Raw genomic sequence first — 23,423 nt, forward strand, 5'->3', positions numbered from 1 at the left:
CTTTGCATAATAGGTAGTGTACAGCGTGAGCCTTGATATTGGTCTTCCCTGTGGAAGCAACCCGTGAGCTACAGTTCCGATTCGGCAGCTCGCCCAGAGTCCACTCCCCCCCCCCCCTGCTTGCTGTTTAGAGCCCAAACGCCATCGTATTTACAAAGCACCTTCGCTCATTTTCCTACTTCCGCATTGAAGTTATGAGTGCTCATTCGTCGTCATAACCTGTCAGCTGCTTCCTGGGTCCGGCAGGAACTGCGCAATGGATGTTAGCCTCTCTTGCCCTTGTGCACTGTAACGTCGAGCGAGTCCGACTCACCAGGGTATGTGACGGGAATGGGTGGCGCATTGTAGTCGCCGAGGTAGTTTCTGATGGGAGGCACAAGGGCCAGCTGGACAGGACCGAGGGCGCCGAGGACGACGGACCAGAAGTAGGCGGGCTTCTCGCGGGATGCCCAACGGCAGTATCGAAGGGGCCCAGCCCAGAATCGGGGAGACGCGGCGGAAGACATTTTGGGTACTACGGGAGAGTCAATTAGCGGTTCGGAGTGCGGGAGGTGGTGGCCGTTGGGGGTTCGTACTCAATTGACCGTGTCGAAGGTCGTCAAATGATTGATGCGGTAGCTGGCGTACGGTTTCCACGATGCGGAAGCTCAGAATGGAGTCGGGAGCGGGAGCCTCAAGGCCGGATAAACTCGGTCGGATTAATCCAGACGGTTCCCATACAACTGGACCCCTGCCTCCAGCAGCTTTGAAGCTCCAGCCCACTTGCCGGGGATTCTCCGACACTAGCTTGGCAACGGCTACGTATCCCCAAGCTTCAAGACACATGCACCGGATCCCAAAAGCGCAGTCAAGCTCTCCCAGCGCAGCCAGCTACGCCAAACGCAACGCACCCCAGCTGTGCGGCCGACTTTCTCTTTTTCTCACCCACTACCACCACCGTCGACCCCCACGAAATTTAGATTCCTGGTTCAGGTTGCTGTTTTCTTTCCTGGCCTGTGAATTCCGCCAATCATGCGGTCTCTTCTTTCACTCTGTTTGCTCTTTCTGGCTGCCGCTGTGCACGCTGTGAGCGTTACCGGCGGTCGGTTGCTGGCGATCCTGGATGATGTTGCTGAGAAGGAGGGCTACTCCAAGTTCCTGGGAGACCTGGAAAGTACGTAGTAGCTCCCGGAGATCAAGTCGAAGCTATGTCGGAGGAACAATTGCACGGGGAAGTGCATTTAGCTGACCAATTGATCGAATAGGCCGGGGATTCAGCATCACATACGAGACGCCCAAGAGCGACTCTTTGCAGCTGTTCAAGCTCGGGGAGCGGGTGTACGACCATGTTCTGCTCTTTCCCTCCAAGAGCAAGGGTATGTTACTTCTACAGCTTTAGCTATGTCAACTGTGATACTTACAAGCCATGGCAGGTCTCGGTCCTAACCTGACCCCCAACATCCTCCTCCAGTTCATCAACGCCAAGGGCAACATCCTGCTGTCTCTCTCCTCCACCGCTACCGTCCCTACCTCCATCGTGAGTCTCCTGGCCGAGCTCGACATCGCCCTCCCCGCAGACCGCACCGGTCTCGTCGTCGACCACTTCAACTACGACACCGTCAGCGCCGTCGAGAAGCACGACGTCCTCGCCATCCCCGCCCCCAAGTCGTCGCGCGCCGGCGTCAAGAACTTCTTCTACGAAGACGGCCAGGTCATTGCCTTCCCCAGCGGAGTCGGCCATATCCTCGGCTCTGGCCAGCTCCTCACCCCGATTCTGCGCGCCCCCAAGACGGCTTACAGCTACAACCCCAAGGAGCAGGCCGAGGTTGTCGATGCCAACGACCTCTTTGCCGCCGGCGAGCAGCTCGGGCTCGTATCTGCGTTCCAGGCGCGCAACAGCGCCCGCTTCACCCTTGTTGGTTCCGCCGAGTTGCTGAGCGACAAGTGGTTCGATGCGAAGATCAAGCCGACGGCTACGGGCAAGGAGGTTACAGCGTGGAACCGCGAGTTCGCCAAGAGAGTTGCGGGCTGGACTTTCCATGAGATTGGTGTCCTGAGGGTCAACAACATTGAGCACCACCTCAACGAGGCTGCCAACGAGACCAACCCCGAGATCTACCGTGTTAAGAACGATGTCGTAAGTTGGCTCGTGTTGGTGCTCTACAATAGCATATGCTAACCCCTGACAGACTTACTCCATTTCCCTCTCCGAGTACTCATGGGATAAGTGGACCCCTTTCACCGTACCCAACGACGACGCCCTCCAACTCGAGTTCAGCATGCTCTCCCCCTTCCACCGTCTTCCGCTCGCGCCCAAGGCCAGCACTGCCGATGCGTCGACTTACACCACTTCTTTCATGCTCCCCGACCAGCACGGTATCTTCAACTTCAAGATCAACTACAAGCGCCCCTTCCTCACAAACGTTGAGGAGAAGAACACCGTTTCCGTTCGTCACATGGCCCACGACGAGTGGCCCCGCTCGTACGTTATCTCAGGCGCCTGGCCTTGGTTGACGGGCATCTTCGCCACCATCACCGGCTTCGTTCTCTTTTCGGCCGTGTGGATGTACAGCGCGCCCACGACCGCCGCGACTGCGACCAAGAAGACGCAGTAAGCGACAGTTGGGAGAGTGGGTTGGAGAAATTGCAGATACCGAAGCAAAGAGATTACGGAGGGTTGCCGTAACATATGAAACTCGCATAGAAAGGGAAAGCGAAAAATGAGATCCGGATTTGACTCTGGGGATTGCGAGGCTTGTAACTGTAGTGTACATCTGGCATAGAATGCCTGCTGCGTCGGGGCCAAAAGCCTAGGTATCGAATGACTTTTACGTTTTAGAGTGATGACCTATTGTCTCCATCCTCGTCTTTACCCTTGTCCCATCTTGACTGGCTTCTTTAGTGTGGCCGTCGTGGCCGTCAGTAAGAATGGCAACCGATTTCTCGCGGTTCATCACCCCAAGGGTGAGCCGTGTTGTTTATCCACCATGAGATCAGTTGTCCGGCTGGCCATGTCGCTGTCATGAACTTCCAAACTTCCTGGCAAACTTCTCAACTAACCTCTCGGATTCCTGTTTTGCAACCACTTGACAGACATGATCAAGCCTTCCTGGCAGCGCGGTATTGGCTAGAGCCAGTTTTTTCCTTGCCGGGGCTACAGCAAAACGACCAGAAACCTTTGTGTGCATTGTATTCGTGTTGGGCCAGATTCCAACAAAACCCAACCTACACTCCAGCTTAGATTCTGCATCAGATCACGAGGCTTTCGTTGATAGCATTCTTTCGATGTGTCAAGCAAGCTGCGACCTTTGCTGTCTAGGGCCCAGAGCGGACGGATGTATTTAGAGCCTTGTCTTGATACTTGTTCAGTGTTGTTATCATCAGCGTAGTAGTCTTTGGAGCTACAACTTTGTCATTGTACACTACCACGTGTATTCAGTCGCCGAGTTCAGTATGTTCGCCTGCTGCGCGAACAAACCTGGCTTGTTCTGACAAGAAACAAGGTCATATCGAGAAGGTGCAATGCAATAGCTGTGCACTCGGTGACCGGCTAGATTGGAAGGCCACATGTTTTAGACAAATACCGGGATGGTCGTTCCCGCGGTAGCTGTCGACTCATGGCGAAGTCTGGTCTCTTGGGATATGCAATTCGAGACCTGGCCTTATGCTTCAGTTATGACTGCTAGGTCGACGGCATGGGGATGTAGTTGAGGTCAGTGTCTTTGCCCGGTGAATCTGAGGAAGATCCTGGGTTTAGAACGTAATGCTACGCGAGTTTGACCAGGCGGATGACTGACGTGCGGAAATACAATGGACTGTTCGTGAGGTGGGATTTGAGATGGACGGCCAAGGATACTTCAAGGTGCGGCCAGTGAAGAAGCTTGTATTGCAAAACGGGGTTTTCATAACAGTCGACTGTATAGCCACAGTGGAGGGGGGTTTCGTGGGGTCAACGACGATGATTTGACGAATATGGTTAATTCTATAGAAGATAGATATTACAATTTAGTACATATTTGTGATATAAGAAAACACAGTTTTGGCCAATTTTCTGTTTGCTGTCTTAGTATAGATCCCAAACGAAATCCCATGCTTATAAACGAGTCAAAAATATGAAAGAAAAAAAACATAGGGAAACATTCTGAGTAGCTTCTGAAAGCTTGAAGCGAGCAAACTGATTCAATCTTGGGTATGCTCAGGTGGTGCCGACATTGATAACACCAGAGTCCACACAACGCGCACCATCGTTTGAACTGCTTGGTGGAGCATCATTCAGTCTCAGGTTGGCGGCAGTACCGGCAACGGAAATACGCCAAACCTGGCCACTTCCGTTCTCGAAGGCGAAGAGATACCCGTCGCTGGTTGCGTAAGAAGCACCCCAGAAAGGAACGGTCGTCCCAGTAGCGCCTGTCAAGTTGCCGAGCTCGCGGACAAGTGTGAAAAGCTTGGTCGTCCTGTTCCAACGCAAGAGGAATGCGCTTTGGCCCTTGACACCGACGGACCACAGATCGCCACCACCGACACCTGGGACAACCGTCCAATCACCGATGGTGTAACCGCCCGTACCCGCCAGAGTTCCGTTGCCGATGAGAGTACCATAACCAGCTGTACCGGGGTTGAAGTTATATTGGTACCAATCAGCACCGCCGGTCGAGATCCAGTACTGGCCGTTCTCGTCGACATCTCCGGAGTTGAACCCGCCAGTCGTGAGTTTCTTGATCGGGGCAATGTCTTGTATCGAGCCATTGGACAAGATACGAATGACCTTCCAGTCATCGCTGTCTTGACTCACGGCGTAGAGGTATTCTTCTCTGGCGTTGTAACCCATGGCATTGATGGTGCGGGACGTGTCGCCGCCAACATTGTCAGCAATCAGAACTCGGGCACCAGACGTGAGATTCAGCGAATAGAGCGTACGACTCTGAATGAGGAATCCAGTTGTGGGACAAGAAAAGGCGGGTCCATACGTGGCAGAAGCAACCACACGAGAAGATGTTGAGCTGCTGCTGCTACTGCTGCTACTGGAGCTGGAGGTGGTGCGCGTGGACGACGAACTCGAGGTTGAGGTGATTGAAGTGCTGGACGAGGAGCTAGATGGAGATGTATTGCTTGTTGTAGTTCGAGATGAAGAAGTGCTGGACGAGCTGGAAGAAGTCGACAATAGTGAGTTAGGTAAGGCGCTCGCACTGCTCGACGAGGATGATGAGCTTGATGAGGAGCTAGACGAGGAGCTAGAAGGAGATGTAATGCTTGTTGTAGTTCGAGATGAAGAAGTGCTGGACGAGCTGGAAGAAGTCGACAATAGTGAGTTAGGTAAGGCGCTCGCACTGCTCGCCGAGGACGAGGAGCTGGACGAGGAGCTGGATAAAGACGTATTGCTTGTTGGAGTTCGAGATGAGGAAGTGCTGGACGAGCTGGAAGAAGTCGACAATAGTGAGTTAGGTAAGGCGCTCGCACTGCTCGACGAAGATGTTGAGCTGGACGAGGAGCTGGACGAAGACGTAGAAGATGCAGCACTCGTTGCAATCTGTGATGAGGAAGTGCTAGACAAGCTGGAAGAACTCGACAATTGTGAGTTAGGTAAGATGCTTGCACTGCTCGACGAAGATGATGCGCTCGAAGGAGAAGTCGAAGAACGAGACGATGAAGACGTAGGAGATGTAGCACTCGTTGCAACCTGTGATGAGGAAGTGCTGGACGAGCTGGAAGAGCTCGACAATTGTGAGTTAGGTAAGATGCTTGCACTGCTCGACAAAGATGATGAGCTTGACGAGGAGCTAGACGAAGACGTAGAAGATATGATACTCGTTGCAACCTGTGATGAGGAAGTGCTGGACGAGCTGAAAGAACTCGGCAATTGCGAGTTAGGTAAGGCGCTCGCACTGCTCGACGAAGAAGACGCGCTAGAAGAAGAAGTTGAAGATGGAGACGATGAAGACGAAGATCTCGTCAGCGTAGAGAGCGTGGACGCAGTGGATGTCGTCTGTAATGTATCGATTCTAACACTAACAGTCGAGCTGGAGGAGGAGCTTGACGATCCGGCTGAACTGGAGCTAGAAGGAGACGCCGAGCTACTAGTGCTTGAGGAAACTGTGGATGATGTGGAGATCGAAGTAGTCGAAGTTGAAATGGTGCTACTGGTGGAGAGCAAAGTAGCGGGGTTGACCGTGACGCTAGAGGACAACGAGCTACTTGAAGAGCTGCTTGACGGCGACGGCGTTGGCGAAACAACAGGAGTGCTGGACGAACTAGAATATAAACTAGAAGACGAAGATGGCGCACTGGAAGATATCTGGCTCGTCGAGGTGCTGCTTGATGTTGGTAACAGAGTAGCAGGGTTGACCGTTGTGCTTTGTGAAGAAGAGGTGCTTGATGATATGCTGGTGGATGCCACGGAGGTAGATGAGGTCAATGTGACGGGTGTTGAGCTCGCCACCGTTGTTGTCGGTGTCTGTATGTATACTGTACCAGGTTGTGTGCCACTTGGTTGGACAATCGAGACTGTTGTGGCGCCGTTGGGGACGCTGGCTGTCCCTGTGTAGGGGCCAACAACAGTAACAAATGCCGCCCGCCTGCCCACAACAATGGTACCGGCTGCCGTGCCGCTAGGGGCAATGGACGTGATCGTGGTGGTTTCAGGGGCATCGGATGCCGTAAGGAAGATGGTTGTGATGACATACGAAGGTGTGGGGGCAGGAGTGGCTATGATGACTGTACCCGCCTGAGTTCCAACAGGCTGGATAGTAGACAAAGCCGAGGGACCGGTAAGCGTATCAGAGCCGGAGTATTGAACCGAGGAAGTGACAAAAATGGCAGCCTGCGTAGCAATAATAAATGTGCCTGGGGCCGTGCCGGATGGACTGACCGTCGATATTGCTGTTGGTCCTGTGATTGGAACCGTTCCCTGGTAATCCACCAGGGATGTTACATAACGAGCTGCCAAGACAATGGTTCCTGGATTGGTTCCTACTGGAAGAATCGTCGAAATTGCTGTCGGCTGCAATATTGTGTCCGAGCCAGTATACACAACCGTGGAAGTAACATAAAAGGCTGCGGGGCTTGCCACGATGTAGGTCCCTGGCGCACTTCCGCTAGGTGCAACGGTTGATAGAGTTGTTTCTCCAGTAAGTGCCTCTGTGCCACTGTACACGACTTGTGAAGTGACATAGCGAGGGGCCGGGGTTGCTATGATTACTGTGCCTGGTGTTGTACCGACTGGTGCAACTGTAGATATGGGCGAAGGACCTAAGAGAGTTCCAGTACCACTGTAAAGTACCTGAGAGGTAACATAAGAGGCAGGGACTGCAACGATATAAGTGCCTGGTGTCGTCCCGCTTGGCGTGGCCGTCGAAATTGTGGTCTCGCCTGTGAGCGTCTCCGTACCGCTATATACAACCTTTGAAGTGACGTATCGAGGAGCCGGGGTTGCTATGATAACCGTGCCTGGGATAGTACCGACTGGCGCCACTGTAGATATGGGTGAAGGACTTTCCAGAGTTCCAGTTCCTGTGTACAGTACCTCGGAAGTGACGTATGAGGCAGGAATTGCAACGATGTAAGTACCAGGCGCACTTCCGCTAGGCGCAACGGTCGATAGAGTTGTTTCTCCGGTAAGTGCCTCTGTGCCACTGTACACGACCTGTGAAGTGACATAGCGAGGAGCCGGGGTTGCTATGATAACCGTGCCTGGGATAGTACCGACTGGCGCCACTGTAGATATGGGTGAAGGACTTTCCAGAGTTCCAGTTCCTGTGTACAGTACCTCGGAAGTGACGTATGAGGCAGGAATTGCAACGATGTAAGTACCAGGCGCACTTCCGCTAGGCGCAACGGTCGATAGAGTTGTTTCTCCGGTAAGTGCCTCTGTGCCACTGTACACGACCTGTGAAGTGACATAGCGAGGAGCCGGGGTTGCTGTGATAACCGTGCCTGGGATAGTACCGACTGGCGCCACTGTAGATATGGGTGAAGGACTTTCCAGAGTTCCAGTTCCTGTGTACAGTACCTCGGAAGTGACGTATGAGGCAGGAATTGCAACGATGTAAGTACCAGGCGCACTTCCGCTAGGCGCAACGGTCGATAGAGTTGTTTCTCCGGTAAGTGCCTCTGTGCCACTATACACGACTTGTGAAGTGACGTAACGAGGTGCTGGTGTAGCCAATATGATCGTGCCTGGTGTTGTACCAACCGCTGGTACCGTCGAGATTGGCGAAGGGCTCAACAGAGTTCCAGTGCCACTGTAAAGTACCTGTGAGGTGACGTATGAAGCAAGGTGGGCCACGATGATGGTGCCAGGAATCGTTCCGCTAGGCGGAATGGTTGAGATTGCAGCTGGCGCCGTGAAGGCCGGATCCGTGCCAGAGTAAAGCACTGAAGATGTGACGTAGACTGCAGGGCTGGCCAAGATGATAGTCCCTTGAGCGGTCCCGCTAGGCAGAATCGTGGAAATCGCAGTCGGGGCAGTGATCGCAGTGTCCGTCCCTGTGTATAATACTTGAGAAGTGATGAATACAGCAGGATTGACAACAATAAAGGTGCCAGGCGCAGTGCCGCTAGGCAGGATCGTGGACACCACAGTAGGCGTTGAGACAGCTCCATCTGCCCCAGTGTAGAACACTTCCGAAGTCACATAGACGGCTGCTGGAGTCGCAACGATGAATGTCCCGGGAGTGGTACCACTCGGGGGTACCGTGGAGATGGTACTGGGCCCAGTCAAGACACCTGTGCCGCTATATAGGACTTCTGAGGTCACGAAGCGAGGTGCCGCAGTCCCGACTATAATCGTACCAGGTGCGGTACCACTAGGAGGGATGCTAGAGAGGATCGTTGGCTCAGACAAAGGCTGCGTGCCGGTGAATAGCACTGTTGAGGTCACATAAGATGCAGCTGCCGGAGCTGGGGTGGCGACAATTATAGTGCCAGGAGTCGTGCCGGTAGCAGGAACAGTAGTCAAAGTCGTTGGTCCTATGATCTGGTCCGTTCCGCTGTAGAGAACAGTAGTAGTAACGTAGGAGGTGGTAACCGGAGCTGGGGTGCCGAAAATCACCGTTCCTGGGATTGTGCCACTAGGGGCAACAGTCGTGAGAGGTGTTGGGACCGTGATTGGGACGCTTCCATCATATAAGACTGTGCTGAAGACGTAAGATGTGGCAACGGACGAAGGTGTGGCAATAACGACAGTTCCAGATATTGTGCCGCTGGGCGGGATGGTAGTCAGGATGGTTGGTTCCGTTATCACATCGCTGCCGGTGAACAACACTGTCGAAGTGACATAAGCGGCAAGGACCGATGGAGGCGTTCCAATGATGACTGTGCCAGCGAGAGTACCGCTTGGAGGGATTGTAGTAAGGGGTGTTGGACCTGTGATCAAACTCTGAGTGTACAACAGTGTCGTGGTCACATAGGACGCGGAAAAATCCGAGCTTGATGTAGAAACTTCCGTTGTTGAACTGCTAGAGTCCAGGGTCGATGACTCAATGGTTGATGTCGTGGAGCTCAAAGAGCTCGTGATCGACTGGGAAGTGCTAGAATATAGTGCGGACTCGGATGTACTGGTAGACAAGTCGAGAGTGCTGTATTCAGAGGTGGACGTTGTTGACTGAGTCAACCCGGTAGAAGACTCAGCCGGTTCGGAAGTAGAAGTGCTAGGGTCCAGCGATGATATACTACTGCCTGTACTTGATGTAAGAACTTCCAGTGTGGAGGTAGAATCTTCGGGTGCCGTGGTCGATGACTTAGAAGAAGGGACTGCAATAACAAGCGTCCCGGGAATGGTACCAGCCGGAGTGATAGTTGAAATGGGGACCGGCCCGGTGATAGGCTCAGTTCCTTGATAAACGACCGTAGTAGTGACGAACGAGGCTTCCACCCCAAAGCTGGATGAGCTCGAAATGGGGGTAGCTATTATTATTGTGCCTGGGATGCTACCGCTTGCTGGTATTGTTGATAAGGGAGTCGGGCCAGTGATTGGATTGCTTCCCGTGTACGGTATAGTCGTTGTAACGTACGACGTGAGAGACTCCTCCGAGCTAGGAGCTGCGAAAACAATGGTCCCAGGAACGGTGCCGCTTGGAGGTACTGTTGACACTGGAACTGGGCCGCTGATGGGTTCGGTTCCTGAGTATAAGATAGTGGTCGTCACATACGGTGAAGACAAGTCGGCGCTGCTGCTGGATACAGGTGTAGCAATCACAACGGTCCCGGGAATGGATCCGCTTGGGGGCACCGTGGTCAGGGTAGTTGTACCGGTGATGGGGTCGCTACCTGAGTATGGGATGGTCGTCGTAACGTACGATGCCGAGAAACTTAAGCTGGATGCCGGAGTTGCAAAGATCACTGTTCCTGGCGTCGTTCCAATAGGGTCAATGGTTGATATGGGTATCGCGCCAGATATTGCGTCACTTCCAGAGTAAGGGACGGTAGTTGTGACATAAGATGCGGCCTGAACTGAAGCTGGAGTTGCAATCACTATGGTACCTGGGATAGATCCAGATGCCAACACGGTTGTGAGAGGTATCGGGCCTGTCAAAGAGTCACTACCTGAGTATAATACGGTGGTTGTAACGTAGGACGTGGCGACTTCCGAGAGTGGCGTAGCAATTATGACAACTCCTGGGTTTGAGCCGCTAGGTGCGATTGTTGTCAGAGGGGTTGGGCCGGTAAGGACTTCGCTGCCGGTGAAAGCAACAGTCGTTGTGATGAAAGAAGCTGCTTCGATTGATGGTGGAGTGGCCACCAGAATCGTACCAGGCGTTGTGCCAACAGGGGTTATGGTGCTGATGGGGGTTGCCTCAGAGATTGAGCCGCTTCCAGTGTACAGAACGGTTGACGTGACGAAGCCTGGATTCGTCACCAAAGCTGGTGTGGCAATAACGACTATGCCAGGGATAGTTCCAACAGGCGCAATTGTGGTTAATGGAACAGGGCCGGTGATTGAGTCACTTCCTGTATACAGGATAGTCGATGTGATAAATGAAGCAGCCGCCACTGAAGCTGGAGTCGCAAAAACAATAGTCCCTGGTGCAGTGCCACTGGGTGGGAAACTAGCGAGGAGGGTTTGCTCGGTGATGGTATCGCTGCCGGTGTAGGCCACAGTGGTAGTGACGAAGGAAGCATCTAGGCTTAAAGAGAGCGGCGTGGCCACGACAACAGTTGCTGGCTCAGTGCCAGTCGGCAGAATAGTCGTCAAGGTCGAAGGGCCCGTCAATGCCTCGCTGCCCGTGAACAGGATTGTGGTAGTTACAAACGAGAGTGATACCTCTGAGACTGCGGTTACAAAAACCACGGTGCCTAGCTGTGTTCCACTAGGGGGATAGTTGTCAAAGCCGAAGGACCTGTCAAAGTCCCGCTACCTGTAAAAGGAATTGTGGTGGTCACAAACGAGACAGGGCTCTGGGGAGCTTGTGTGGCAAAGACCACGGTACCTGGTTGTGTTCCACTTGGTGGAATCGTAGACACTGGAATGGCGCTGCTCAACGCTTCGGTTCCAGTGTAGGCAATTGTCGTAGATACAAAAGAGGCGAACAGTGGCACCCCAATGATCACCGTGCCTGGCTGAGTACCAAGAGGTGGTACCGTCGAAAGGGGCGTAGGTCCGGTGAGAGTTTCACTACCGGTGTAAAGCACTGTGGTAGTCACGAAGGCAGAGGTTTCAGGATCATATGAGCTTGTATAGCTCGAGACGAGGAGTGGTGTGGTTGAATCGACTGTGGAAGAGGAGGCCAATGACTCAGAAGAACCAACGGAATTGCCCAGAGAAGTCGAAGTAGGCTCGATGCTTGAGTCGCTTGATATACTTGAAGCCTCAATTGATGTAGAGCTTGTTGATGACGACAGTAATGTGCCAGGTTCGATACTGGAACTAGTGCTCGAGACGGCTTCCGATGTTATAGAAGAGGATTCAAGAACGGAGCTAGTTGACGTGCTTGAGGATGGTGCTACATCAGACAATACCGATGTAGGAGACGTCACGTCTGTGGTTGACGAGTCCGAGGAAGTGGCCGAGTCCGTAGATGATATGTCGCTAACAGTCATTTCGCTCCTTGTTGACACCAAGTCACTGGAGGAGTCTGTCGTAGATGGGGTCGATTCCTCCGTCTTCGTCGCGGCTTCGATGTAGACAGTGCCGGGGACAGTGCCAGAAGGCTCGACGACAGAGACGGTAGAGATCCCCGTCAGGATACCAGTTCCAGTGTAAGGGCTTGTGACCGTGACAAATACAGCTCGCCTGCCCACTACGATCAAGCCAGGTACCGTGCCGCTAGGTGCGATCGAAGTAAGTGTCGTTTCTTCGGGGGCGTTTGACGCAGAGAGGAAGACTGTTGAAAAGACAAAAGACGGAGTTGTTGAAGGTTCAGCATAAACAACTGTCCCAGGAGCGGTCCCGCTAGGAGGAATGGTAGCCACAGGAATCGGCTCGGTAATAAGCGAAGTGCCAGTGTAAGGAACTCTTGCCACTGCATAGCGGGCTGCAAAGATGACAGTGCCTCGAGCTGAGCCAGATGGGTCCACCGTAGAGATGACCGTAGGAACAGCGAAAGAGTTGTCCGAGCCCGTGTAAATCGACGTAGAAGTGGTGTAAAATGATTCAGGAATAGCCAAAACGATAGTGCCAGGCGACCCGCTACTCGGCTGAATTGTACTGATAGGAATAGGCTCTGAAATTGAGGAAGGACCGGTGTATATGAGTCTTGATGTGACGTAGAGAGCCGCTGGGCTTGCCACGATGAAAGTACCTGGCGTACTTCCCGAGGGCGGGATCGTGGACAAATTCAACGGCGCCGTGAGAGATTCGGAACCAATGTAAGACACTTGTGATGTTACATACGACGCAGGGTTCGCCACAATGTAAACGCCCGGCAAACTACCAGTAGGCGGGATAGTCGAGATAGTGGTTGGGACAGTCACCAATGTATCAAAAACCCCTGATGTTATGTACGGGGCTGACGTAACCTCTGAAGACTCAACACCCGTCGTGCTCGTTTCTGAGGAGGTGGTCTGACTGATGCTTATAGAACTGCCAAGTGTTGTCGAGGAGTCATCGGACATACTGCTGGTTGATGGGGTAAAAGCATCCACCGTGGAGCTGGTGGTGTTTGAAGACGAGCTAGATGTTTTTAAAAGCGTAGTTGAACTGATAGTACCCGTAGTTGAGACACTGGTCTCCGCGGTACTGGTATCGATGTTGCTAGACCCGGTGCTACTGGTATCCGTGTTGCTGATCTCCGTGCTGATGAATCCAGTGCTGCTAGTATCTGTCGTGGCAGACGGTTGAGTTGAAGAGGCCGATGCTGTAGGAGAAGTTGAGCCATTTGTCGTAGACAGACTGGTTGTGACTGAGCTGCTGTCAATATCCGTGCTGCTGGTAGCCTCATTGCTACTAATGGTATCAGAGCCAACGGTTGAAGACGAAACAGTCGATGTCGTGCTGCTGTCAATATCCGTGCTGCTGGTAGCCTCATTGCTACTACTAATGGTATCAGAGCCAACGGTTGAAGACGAAACAGTCGATGTCGTGCTGCTGTCAATATCCGTGCTGCTGGTAGCCTCATTGCTACTACTAATGGTATCAGAGCCAATGGTTGAAGACGAAACAGTCGATGTCGTGCTGCTGTCAATATCCGTGTTGCTGGTAGCCTCATTGCTACTAATGGTATCGGAGCTGGTGGTTGAAGACGAAACAGTCGACGTCGTGGTCAAGCCACCATCCGAGATAGTTTCGCTGGAAGATGTTGTCTCTGTGTTGGAGGAAACCGTGGAAATGATCGAAGAATCTAGAGAAGCAGGGACGGCTATGACGACAAGCCCAGGCTCTGTACCAGAGGGCTGGATTGTCGTGACCGCCGTGGGACTCGGAACTGAAGAAGAAACGGTTGTCGTAATGTATATAACGCGGCCTAAAGGCGAACCTATGACGACCATTGCAGGCTGTGTTCCGCTAGCTGACAAGGTGGTAATTGTGACAAACCCAGTGACCTCCGTTCCGGTAGGGCTGTATGGTATGGTTGTTGTTATGAGAGACGTGAGGACTGCTGGTGCACCGATGACGACAGTTCCAGGGGCAGTTCCTGAGGGTTGAATAGTCGAGAGCGGAACAGGAGTTGTCAGATCATCTCCCGTTGGGGTATACAGGACTGTAGTTGTCACAAATTTTGCAGCATAGATGATGGTTCCACGAATGCTTCCACTTGGACTGACAGTGCTGATGGCCAAAGGCGTCGTCAACTCCTCTGTCCCAGTAAAGGGCACTTGCAAAGTATCATATAGAGGAGATTCAGATGAAGTGGTTATAGGAGTCTCTGTTAAGCTTGAGTCAGTGGCCGTGGTCGAGGAAGAAGCCTCCGTCGATGAGCTGCCGTCGGTTGAATAGGTCGACTCAGGTGAGCTTGTGAACCCAATTGAAGCAGTGTTCTCAGCTGTAGTGAGAGATAGTGGGATAGAATTAGACTCCGTAGCTGAGCTAGTAGTTGTTGACAAGTCGCTCGAGCTCACAGAAGAAATCAACGCATCCGAAGTTGAGCTTGCATCGACCGTTGTAACGTCAAGAGTGAGCGATGAAGCCGAGCCTGTTGGGTCCAGGCTAGTGGCTGAGTCAACTGGCGTACCGGAAGAACTGTTTGATGCTGCTGTTGTGCTGGAACCTTCTGACGTGGTTAGTACGAGTGGCGTTGTGAAGCTGCTTGCCGTATTCAACTCGTCTGTCGTGGTGGAATCAAGTGTTGTCGAGGTACTCGTACTAGTCAGATCAGTTGATGAAGTGGCTTCGTCCGACCTGCTTGATTCTGTTGGTGTAGTGTTCTGGGTTGTAATAGCAGAGTCAAACGTGCTGGGTTCAGACGAGGAAACAGAGATGGCGGTAGATAAACTTGAACTGGAGCCGAGGGAGAGGTTGAGCGCGGTTGAAGAGTCAGTTTCCGACGAGATACTACTCTCCGTCAAGCTAACAGACTCCGTGGACGTGGTGAAAGTGCTGGAACCTGTTGAAGGACCGAAGCTAGATGTCGTACTGAGGTCGGATGAGCTACTAGACTCGACTAAGGTGCTGGAATCTGTGGAAGTGCTAGCTCCGCTCGCGATACTGAACCCAGATGAGGTGGCGGTATCGGATGTAGCAAAAATGGCTGGCCTAGCTAGAATAACGGTTCCAGGGACGGTGCCACTCTGATAAACTGTTTCCAATGGAATCGGGCCAGTGAGAGCGAGTGGTCCGGTATAATCAACCTCAGTTGTGCGAAAAGGCTCCGGTGTGGCGTAGAAGATTGTCCCAGATTCGCTGCCAGTGGGGAACAAAGTGGCAATTGGCTGAGGGCCGGTGATGACCCCAGTTCCTGAATAAGGGACTCCCACAGACGCGAAGAGGAGGTTTGGTCTTGCCAAAAGGACGGTGCCACGAACAGTGCCACTCTGATAAACTGTCGTGAGAGGAACAGGCGCTGTCAATGATGCTGTGCCCGTATACTCCACCACAGAAGTTATCAGTGGTTCGGGTGTAGCGTAAATGATCGTTCCAGACCCATAAGGGCCAGTAGGCAAGATTGTGCTGACTGGCTCAGGTCCGCTGATGATCCCAGTGCCTGAGAATGGGACTCCAACAGACGCAAAAAGACGTCGGGCTACTCCGTAAACAACGGTGACAGCACCAGCAGCGTTAGTGGGAGAGATGGTGGTAATTGGGACGGGGCCCGTGGCTGTAAAAGAGGTAGAGTCATCATCAAACACGACTATCGAGGTCGCAACTGCCGCAGTCGAAGCAGTGATCGTGCCGGATTCGGATGCTGTGCTAAATTCGGTAGAGATGCCTGACTCGGCCGTCGTGCTAGTGAAGCTTGACTGGGAATAATTTATGGTCGTTGAGATTGAGCTTTTATCTAATGTGCTGCTGAGAACTGTGCTACTACCATCGGTGGTTGAGCCCACAGAGGTGGAGACTGAACTCTCCGAAGCTGTCGGAATGGATGTTGAAGACTCTGTTGTTATGGTACTGCCTAAAACGTTGGAAAGCGACGACGACGACACTATTGCCGTCTCAGTGGAGCTTGATGTTTCCAAAGAAGATGGTAGGATCAGTGAAGAATTTTCGGACGTCGATCTTTCCGCTGTTGAGGTCTCTAATGAAGAGGTAGATGGCGTGGTCTGACTTGAAGACTCTGCAGTAAACGAAGTGGAAGCTACCGAGGATCCAGAGATATCTGACAAGGAAATATTGAGCGTGGTCTCAGACGTCGAGGTAGTAGGTTCAGTTGATCCGAAAGTCTCGGATATAAGCGAACTCGATGTAGATGAACTGGTTGTCGACGGGGAAACAGAAAGTAGCACATCAGCAGAAGATCTGGTTGTGTCAGATGTTTGAATACTAGGAGCCACCGAAGAAGAGGTGTCAGAAGAAGTGGTTGTTCCGGAAGTTATCGCAGATGTGCTCGTGCTGAAGGTGGTCGAACTAAGCCCGTCTGAATTGGAAGCCGATATTGAGATAGGTTCTGACGAGCTGGAGGTGGATATACTCGATCCCGACGGCTCGGTCTCTATGCTTGTGCCAACCAAACTCTGGTCGTTGGTTGCTGATGACGATGTCTCCCGTGAAGATGTGTTTGATTGGGAAACCCTTAGTTCTGTTGTACTCGGAGCAGAAGTTTCTGTCTCTCTAGTTGAAAGACTCGAGAAAGCGGGCTCCGATGTAGTCAAGCTTGAAGAAGGTGTCTCTGCACTGCTTGAAAAAGAAGTTGACTCGAGAGAAGTAAATGAATTTGACGCACTTGGGCTAGATGAGACCGTTGATTCGGTAGAGCTCGTCAACGAAGCTGGATTTAGCTGCGTAGAAGTAGTTGGTTCCAATGATGTGGTTGTCTCTGATATGGTTGGATCTGAGGATATAACGGTTTGCACAGTGGTGGAATTTGAAGAGCTTGAAGTTGAAGAGCGGTTAGACTCCACCGACGATGATGACTCAGAAGACGACAAAGTTTCTACTGTGGCCGACGTTGGTGCAGAACTGCTCGAGTCCGAAGTGAGAGATGAATCCAAAAATGACTGCAATCTTGAGGAGCCTGATGACGTCGTTGATGCAGATGTCGTCGAGGAGGTTGATGGTGTCGGGGATGGCGATGACCCTGGAGAGAGGGTGGACGTCGGTATGTTTGAGGGGGCTGCTGAGTCGAACAGGCTAGATGATTCTGTACCCGAGCTAGTCGTAGAAATGCTTGAAGGGCTAGAGGTTTCAAATGAAGAGAAAACATCTGTTGTACCTGAAAAGCTTGTTTGTGTTGAGGATGTCAACAAGTTTGATAGAACGGGTGTGCTAGAAGCCGAAGAGGCAGTTGAGGCATCGAACGATACTAAAGGGGTCGAGGAGCTTGAGTCCTCCACAACACTTGCAACAGATGGCCGTGCCAGAATGATTGTGCCCGGAAAACTGCCAGATGGAGGGATAGTTGAGACGGGGAGCAACGTTGTGAGGTCCTCGGTTCCGGAGTAAGGTATTGTAGATGTGACGAAGACACCAGGCTGCGCGAGAATAACTGTGCCAAGGGCTGTCCCACTCGGTGGTATCGTGGATATCGGGATAGTTCCAGTGATGACGCCAGTTCCTGAGTAAACAACCAAGGATGTGACGAATGATGCGGCGGAAGCAATAGGTTGTGCGACGATGTATGTTCCTGGTGTTGTTCCAACGGGCAGAATTGTCGAGAGAGTGGTAGCCTCAGAGATGTCCTCAGTTCCAGTGTATAGAATGAACGAAGTGACGAAGAAATCTGGCTGCGCATAGATGATGGTTCCCGGAGCATTTCCAACCGGTGGTATGGTCGATATAGGGATAGGCGCAGTGATCGGAGACGAGCCTGTGTAGATGACCTGAGACGTGATGTACGAGGGCGGCTCAGCAATGATTATCGTCCCAGGGTTAGTGCCGACAGGCAGGATTGTTGAAATGGCAGTTGGCGCTGTTAAATGTTCCGTACCAGTGTAGATCACTTGGGAAGTGACGAACAAACCGGGCTGGGCTACAATCACCGTACCTGGTGTGTCACCCACTGGTGGGATCGTAGTGATTGGGACTGGAGCAGTCAAAACGCCGCTCCCGGTGTAAGCTACGTTTGAGGTAACGAAGACGCCAGGTTGGGCAACTATTATGGTTCCGGGGATAGTGCCAATTGGCAAAATTGTCGAGATTGGTGTTGGGCTCGTCAACGTTTCCGTACCAGTATACAGAATTCGTGAGGTGACAAAAGATACTTCCTGTGGCTGCGGCGGTGGCGGCGGCTGCGCAATGATGATAGTACCTGGTTGGATTCCCACTGGCGGAATAGTCAGAATGGGAATTGGAGCGGTCAGCGAGTCGCTACCGGTATAGAACGCTTGCGAAGTAACGAATGAGACGGACGGGAGCTGAGAGCTGTCTGAGAGTGATAGATTGCCTGCGCCTTGTGGCTGAGCAATGGTTATTGTGCCAGGAGCCGTGCCAGATGGGGGAATTGAGGATAGAATTGTCGGCGCAGTAAGAACTTCGGTGCCCGTGTTTGCAACCTGGGAAGTGACGAACAAAGCAGAAGACTGCGCTGGCTGATTCGTTTGGGCAGGAAGGGCCACAATAATGGTTCCTGGAGCAGTGCCCGAAGGCAGGATGGTGGAAATAATGATGGGCGTCGTCGGTTGATTTATTCCTGTAAGTGACGTTGTTGACGTGACGAAGGAGCCGGGACGAGCGACGATTATGGTGCCAGGGATACTGCCGGATGGGGCGATCGTAGACACCAGAATTGGGTCCGCAACTCCTTCTGTGGGGCCAGTGTATTGGATCTTTGAAGTGACAAATTGCGGAGGATACCCGATCACAATGATTCCAGGCACCGTGCCACTGGGAGCAACCGAAGTAAGCGTAACGGGTCCGGTAGCAGTAGATGCGACGGAACCAGAAAGAACAACTGCGGAGGTACTATAAACGACTGGCTTCCCAACGATAATTGTTCCAGGTGCAGTGCCGCTCGGCGGGATCGTTGATATAGTGCTCGGGCCGGTAGCTCCGGGTAGAATGATCTGGGAAGTAACAAAAGAAGGAGGGCGAGCCACGATGAACGTCCCCGAAGCAGTACCGGTAGGCCGGATGGTTGAAATCGTTGTCGGGCCATTTATCCCCGTCAGGAACACCTCGGATGTTTGATAGTTTGGCGGTTGAGCGATGATTATGGTTCCGGGCACTGTCCCGATCGGCGTCACAACGGAGACCGTGCTCGGCGCCGTGATTTGTGGATCCCCCGAGTCCGTGTAAAAGACCTCGGACGTCACGTATTGGGGCGGCCGGGCCACAATCACGATTCCGGGCGCGCTTCCGCTGGGAGGTATCGTATACACAATGCTCGGAGCCGTGATTTGAGGGTCCGATGGCCCAGTCAAAATGATTTCTGATGTGACGTACGTACCCGGTCGTGCTACAATCACAGTTCCAGGACCCCCCCCGTTGGGCGGAATCGTGGTGATTGGGGAAGGCGTTGTGAGTTGCCCGGCTGGCCCAGTGTACTCAACCTCGGAGGTAACATACGAAGAGGGTACGGCGAATATAATCGTTCCGGAGTTAGACCCGGAAGGTTGAACAGTGGAAATAGGGATGGGGGCCGTAATAGCGCTGGTGCTAGAGTAAACCACTTGCGAAGTAACGAATGAGTCTGCAACTCCAACGATGTAGGTACCTGGCGCAGCATCACTTGGTTGAATAGTGGAAAGTGTGGTCGGGCCTGAAATGGTAGCGGTGCCGCTATATAAGACCGTTGAAGTGACGAACGCCGGCTGCGCCGTAGGCGTTATAGGAGCCGTGGTTGTCGGAGGGCTTTCTGAGACCGATGGAACGGCTGTAGGAGCGATACTTTGATAAGATGTTTGCGGCAAAGCGACGATCAGGGTGCCGGGAGCTGCCCCAGATGGAGCGATTGTGGATATGGTTGTGGGTGCTGTCAAAACTCCTGTTCCTGAGTAGATGACGGTTGACGTTAGAAAATCGTTGGGCACTCCCATTATGACAGTCCCTTGTGCATTGCCCTGAGGCGGTACCAGAGTCAAAGTTGTAGGGCCTTCTGCCGGAGAAGCACCAGTCAATCGAACGAAGGATGTCGCGAATGGTCGACGGCCAGCTACGACTATAGTCCCCTGTTCATTTCCGCTGGGGGGGATGACTGTTACTGTAGTGGGTGCTGTAAAAGGCGCTGTCTCAGTATACTCGACGGTAGAAGTTACGAATGCAGTGGGGTCTGCAACGTATATTGTCCCTGGCTCTGTTCCAGCGGGAGGGATGATGGCGATCGTGGTCTGCGTCGGGATGGTCACGGTGCCAGTCCACGGAATGGTTGAAGTGACGAAGAACGCAGGTCTAGCCACGATCAAAGTCCCTGGAGTCGTACCAGTTGGCTGAACGGTTGAGAGCGTGGTTGGCTCTTGGATAGGAGGCATGCCCAAGAACACCACGTCAGATGTCACGTACGACGGGGCTACCGGAGTCGTAGATGGTAGCGCCACAACTACGATGCCAGGTGTGTCGCCATCCGGGGCTACCACAGTGATGGTAGTTGTCTCGGTTAGTGGTTCTGCCCCGGTGTATGCCATAGTCGTGCGTATAAAAGGTCGAGGGTCGCCGATCACGATTGTACCAGGCGCCGAGTTGCTCGGGGGAATGATCGACAGAGTGGTGGGTTCTGCTACAGGAGTTGAATCACTGTATGGAACAACCTGAGTGACGAAAGATGCTGGCAATGCCCCGGAAGTTGGAGAAGCACCGATGAAGATGGTACCTGGTGAAGTACCGCTTGGGGGAATACTCGTCAAGGTCACGAGTGGACCGTCGCCATTCGCAGCCACAGTCAAAGTGACATAGGATACCGGAACTGCCGAAGTGATGAACGAGTCTGCTCCAGTGCCAGCGGATAGTAGAACTCGCGGCAGACCAATGATTACTGTCCCTCGTTGAGCACCGCTCGGAGGGATGATGTTGAGAGTCGAAGGCGTGTTGATGACATCGGGTCCTACGTATGGAACAATCGAGGTAACAAATGGTGTTGGAGCTGCCAAGGTACTGCCTGGCTGCGAATCCAAAAAGACAGTACCAGGATTGGAATCGTCAGGCGGAGCAGTAGAGAGCGTGGTAGGGTCAGATATCACCTCAGTAACTGTGTAGGTTACTACCACTGTTTCGAGTGCATCGGGCTCAGTATCAACGATTGGCTGGGGCTCTGCAATAATCACTATGCCTGCAGCTGTACCACTTGGCTCTATGACGGAAATTGTGATCGGCTCATCAATCGGAACACTGCCGGTGTAAGGCACGTACGAGGCGAGATAGCTTGCTGTCGGGCTACCCACGATAACCATGCCAAGGACTGAGCCGCTCGGGGGAACTATCGAGATAACGGTCGGAGCGGTCAAGGCTCGCGTGCCCGTGAATGGTACCGTCTCGGTTCTGAAGGAAGCTGACGGCAAAGCAATGACGAGTGCCCCTGGAATGGTTCCATCGAAAGGTCGATCCAGAATCGTCGTTGCTGCTGTGATTGATTCGGTACCGGAGTATGGAATTATCGACGTCACCTGAGGCGGAGGAACGCCAGTCAGAGGAACTCCAATCACGACGACACCCGCCTCCGCACCAGTTGGCTGGATCACGGAGATCACAGTTGGACCCGTCAAGACGGCCGTTCCTGTGTAAGCAACAGTAGATACATCGTAGGACCGATTCGGTAAAGGTGTTGTAGCGACAGCAACGACGAAAGTGCCGGGAGTGAGCCCATCCTCAATGACGGTCGAAATCGTTGTCCGCGGTGCTTCCAACAGCTCCGTTCCGCTGTAAGCTACCGTGGTGGTACTGTACAATCTCGGGTCGGGTACGGCGATAATTACTGTGCCACGAGAAGCAACGGAAACGCCAGGAGTAGGGTGTACGACAGACACTGTCCGAGGTGCCGCGATGAGGTTTCTTGTGAGAAAGCTCGTGGAGTTGATGTAGTTCGGAAGAGGGCCAGGGCTGACCGTCTCAGTACCAGTTCGAGAGATCGTGAAATATGATGGCGGAACCTCCACCACAAGAGTCCCTTGCTCGGTTCCAGTAGGTGGAATCACATCCACTGTCGTCGGGCCGGCTAAGATACCTGTACCTGTGTAAACACCATTATTTCGAGTGACGTACCCAGAAAAGTCCCCAGAAGCAGATTCCAACAGAAGTTGAAGAGCTGGTGATGTTCCGGTCGGTATTGTAGTAGGCACAGCCTCGCAGCTAGAGGTGTATGATGTCGAAACAGCGATGTATGCCACGTAGCTGACGACGTACTCGAGAGAATAGCAAACGCAGGCATCGGTCTGGTTGTTGTTGAGTGCTTCGATGCACGATTGTGCCACACTGTTACCCCCAAGCACCAGCGTGGGTAAGAGGAGCTTCCACAACCCCGGCATTATCGATGCCCTCTATCATGAGTGGCTAATGCCTGTGTTGGGTTCGATCAATGCATTGAGTAATGATGAACAAAAGAGCAAAACAAAACTCAAAACCCCATTCAACGGGCAACCTTCGTCGTGCGATGTGGAAGATGGTCTATTATTTACGCTTCACAAATAGGTCTTGATGCAAGAAATTGAACATGACAATCGCACACACTGCTCATCCCTCACTCAACGGGTCATAGGAGGGTCTAGACAAGACTGTCGCTCTCCTGAGAAAAGCGGTACGATCGATTTCTGTCGCCAAGTCCACGCCACCCAGACTTCCGCAAGCAGATGCGCCGTAGCGTTTGTTCCCATGGCAAACAGAACAATGGCACAAAGTGCATGCTGCAAGGCTCATGGGCCTCAGGAATGAGCCCGAAACGTTCTTATGGGATAACCCGGCCCAATGGCATAGCTCGCCTCATCCCTATGACGAAGGTACGTATTATGAACGCTTTCAAGGGTTTATGTGGCTCCACGGGCTGCTGGAGTTCCATGCGCAATCTTGCGAAAAGAAATGAAAGACCTAGATCCGAATCCCGTACCGGGGTCATATCTAGTCGCCGTATGCGAAAAGCGAGCCTAGCACGGTTCTGGCTGGAGCTATAAGCTACAAGCCGAATGCGGCCAGTATATTGCAACTAAACTTACTTACCAGGCAACCCTCGCGGATACGGCGAGTCGCATGTGCATCTGTCTCAGTGTACATGTTTTACTACAAGCGGCGGGGATCTCACACCCCCTCGATGCCTAATCGGCACCACAACAGATTTTTGAATGATGTTCTACAAGCCTCAAATAATGACACGTCCGTCAAGGCCCATACCTAAGTAAGTTGAAGGAGTTTTCTTTTTCTTTCTTTAATTTCTTTCTTTTCTTTCTTTCCTCATTCATTCGTCATTCGAAGCGCCGAAACCACTGATGTCAGCAGCTATACCCATTTTCGCAATACACAATCAAGATCAATGAGTCGAGTCTAAATTAATTAAAATATG

The 23,423-nt window shown here is 52.6% G+C and overlaps 6 protein-coding genes across 6 annotated transcripts; 3 read left to right on the forward strand and 3 right to left on the reverse strand.

Moving 5' to 3' along the window:
* Positions 1-202: 202 nt before the first annotated feature.
* ColSpa_02738 (NADH-ubiquinone oxidoreductase 9. subunit) lies at positions 203-506 on the reverse strand (the record flags this gene model as incomplete). The annotated part of the gene is made up of 2 exons (XM_049268950.1): positions 203-249; positions 314-506. 2 exons carry the CDS (start codon positions 504-506, stop codon positions 203-205), a joined length of 240 nt encoding a protein of 79 aa, XP_049124907.1.
* Positions 507-1,011: 505 nt separating this feature from the next.
* ColSpa_02739 (dolichyl-diphosphooligosaccharide--protein glycosyltransferase subunit wbp1) lies at positions 1,012-2,594 on the forward strand (the record flags this gene model as incomplete). Its single annotated transcript, XM_049268951.1, has 4 exons — positions 1,012-1,153; positions 1,245-1,355; positions 1,413-2,116; positions 2,169-2,594. 4 exons carry the CDS (start codon positions 1,012-1,014, stop codon positions 2,592-2,594), a joined length of 1,383 nt encoding a protein of 460 aa, XP_049124908.1.
* A 1,580-nt stretch (positions 2,595-4,174) lies between these two features.
* Positions 4,175-4,807, reverse strand: ColSpa_02740 (uncharacterized protein; the record flags this gene model as incomplete). Its single annotated transcript, XM_049268952.1, has 1 exon — positions 4,175-4,807. One exon carries the CDS (start codon positions 4,805-4,807, stop codon positions 4,175-4,177), a length of 633 nt encoding a protein of 210 aa, XP_049124909.1.
* A 5,218-nt stretch (positions 4,808-10,025) lies between these two features.
* ColSpa_02741 (uncharacterized protein) lies at positions 10,026-10,391 on the forward strand (the record flags this gene model as incomplete). The annotated part of the gene is made up of 1 exon (XM_049268953.1): positions 10,026-10,391. One exon carries the CDS (start codon positions 10,026-10,028, stop codon positions 10,389-10,391), a length of 366 nt encoding a protein of 121 aa, XP_049124910.1.
* A 5,537-nt stretch (positions 10,392-15,928) lies between these two features.
* On the forward strand, positions 15,929-16,114 carry ColSpa_02742 (uncharacterized protein; the record flags this gene model as incomplete). Its single annotated transcript, XM_049268954.1, has 1 exon — positions 15,929-16,114. The coding sequence occupies one exon, from the start codon at positions 15,929-15,931 to the stop codon at positions 16,112-16,114; it is 186 nt and encodes a 61-aa protein (XP_049124911.1).
* Positions 16,115-16,921: 807 nt separating this feature from the next.
* On the reverse strand, positions 16,922-22,398 carry ColSpa_02743 (putative cell wall protein spi1; the record flags this gene model as incomplete). Its single annotated transcript, XM_049268955.1, has 2 exons — positions 16,922-17,084; positions 17,306-22,398. The coding sequence occupies 2 exons, from the start codon at positions 22,396-22,398 to the stop codon at positions 16,922-16,924; spliced, it is 5,256 nt and encodes a 1,751-aa protein (XP_049124912.1).
* Between the last annotated feature and the right edge of the window lie 1,025 nt (positions 22,399-23,423).

Source organism: Colletotrichum spaethianum (assembly GCF_022836535.1).
Source record: "Colletotrichum spaethianum MAFF 239500 DNA, contig05, whole genome shotgun sequence".
Lineage (NCBI taxonomy): Eukaryota > Fungi > Ascomycota > Sordariomycetes > Glomerellales > Glomerellaceae > Colletotrichum > Colletotrichum spaethianum.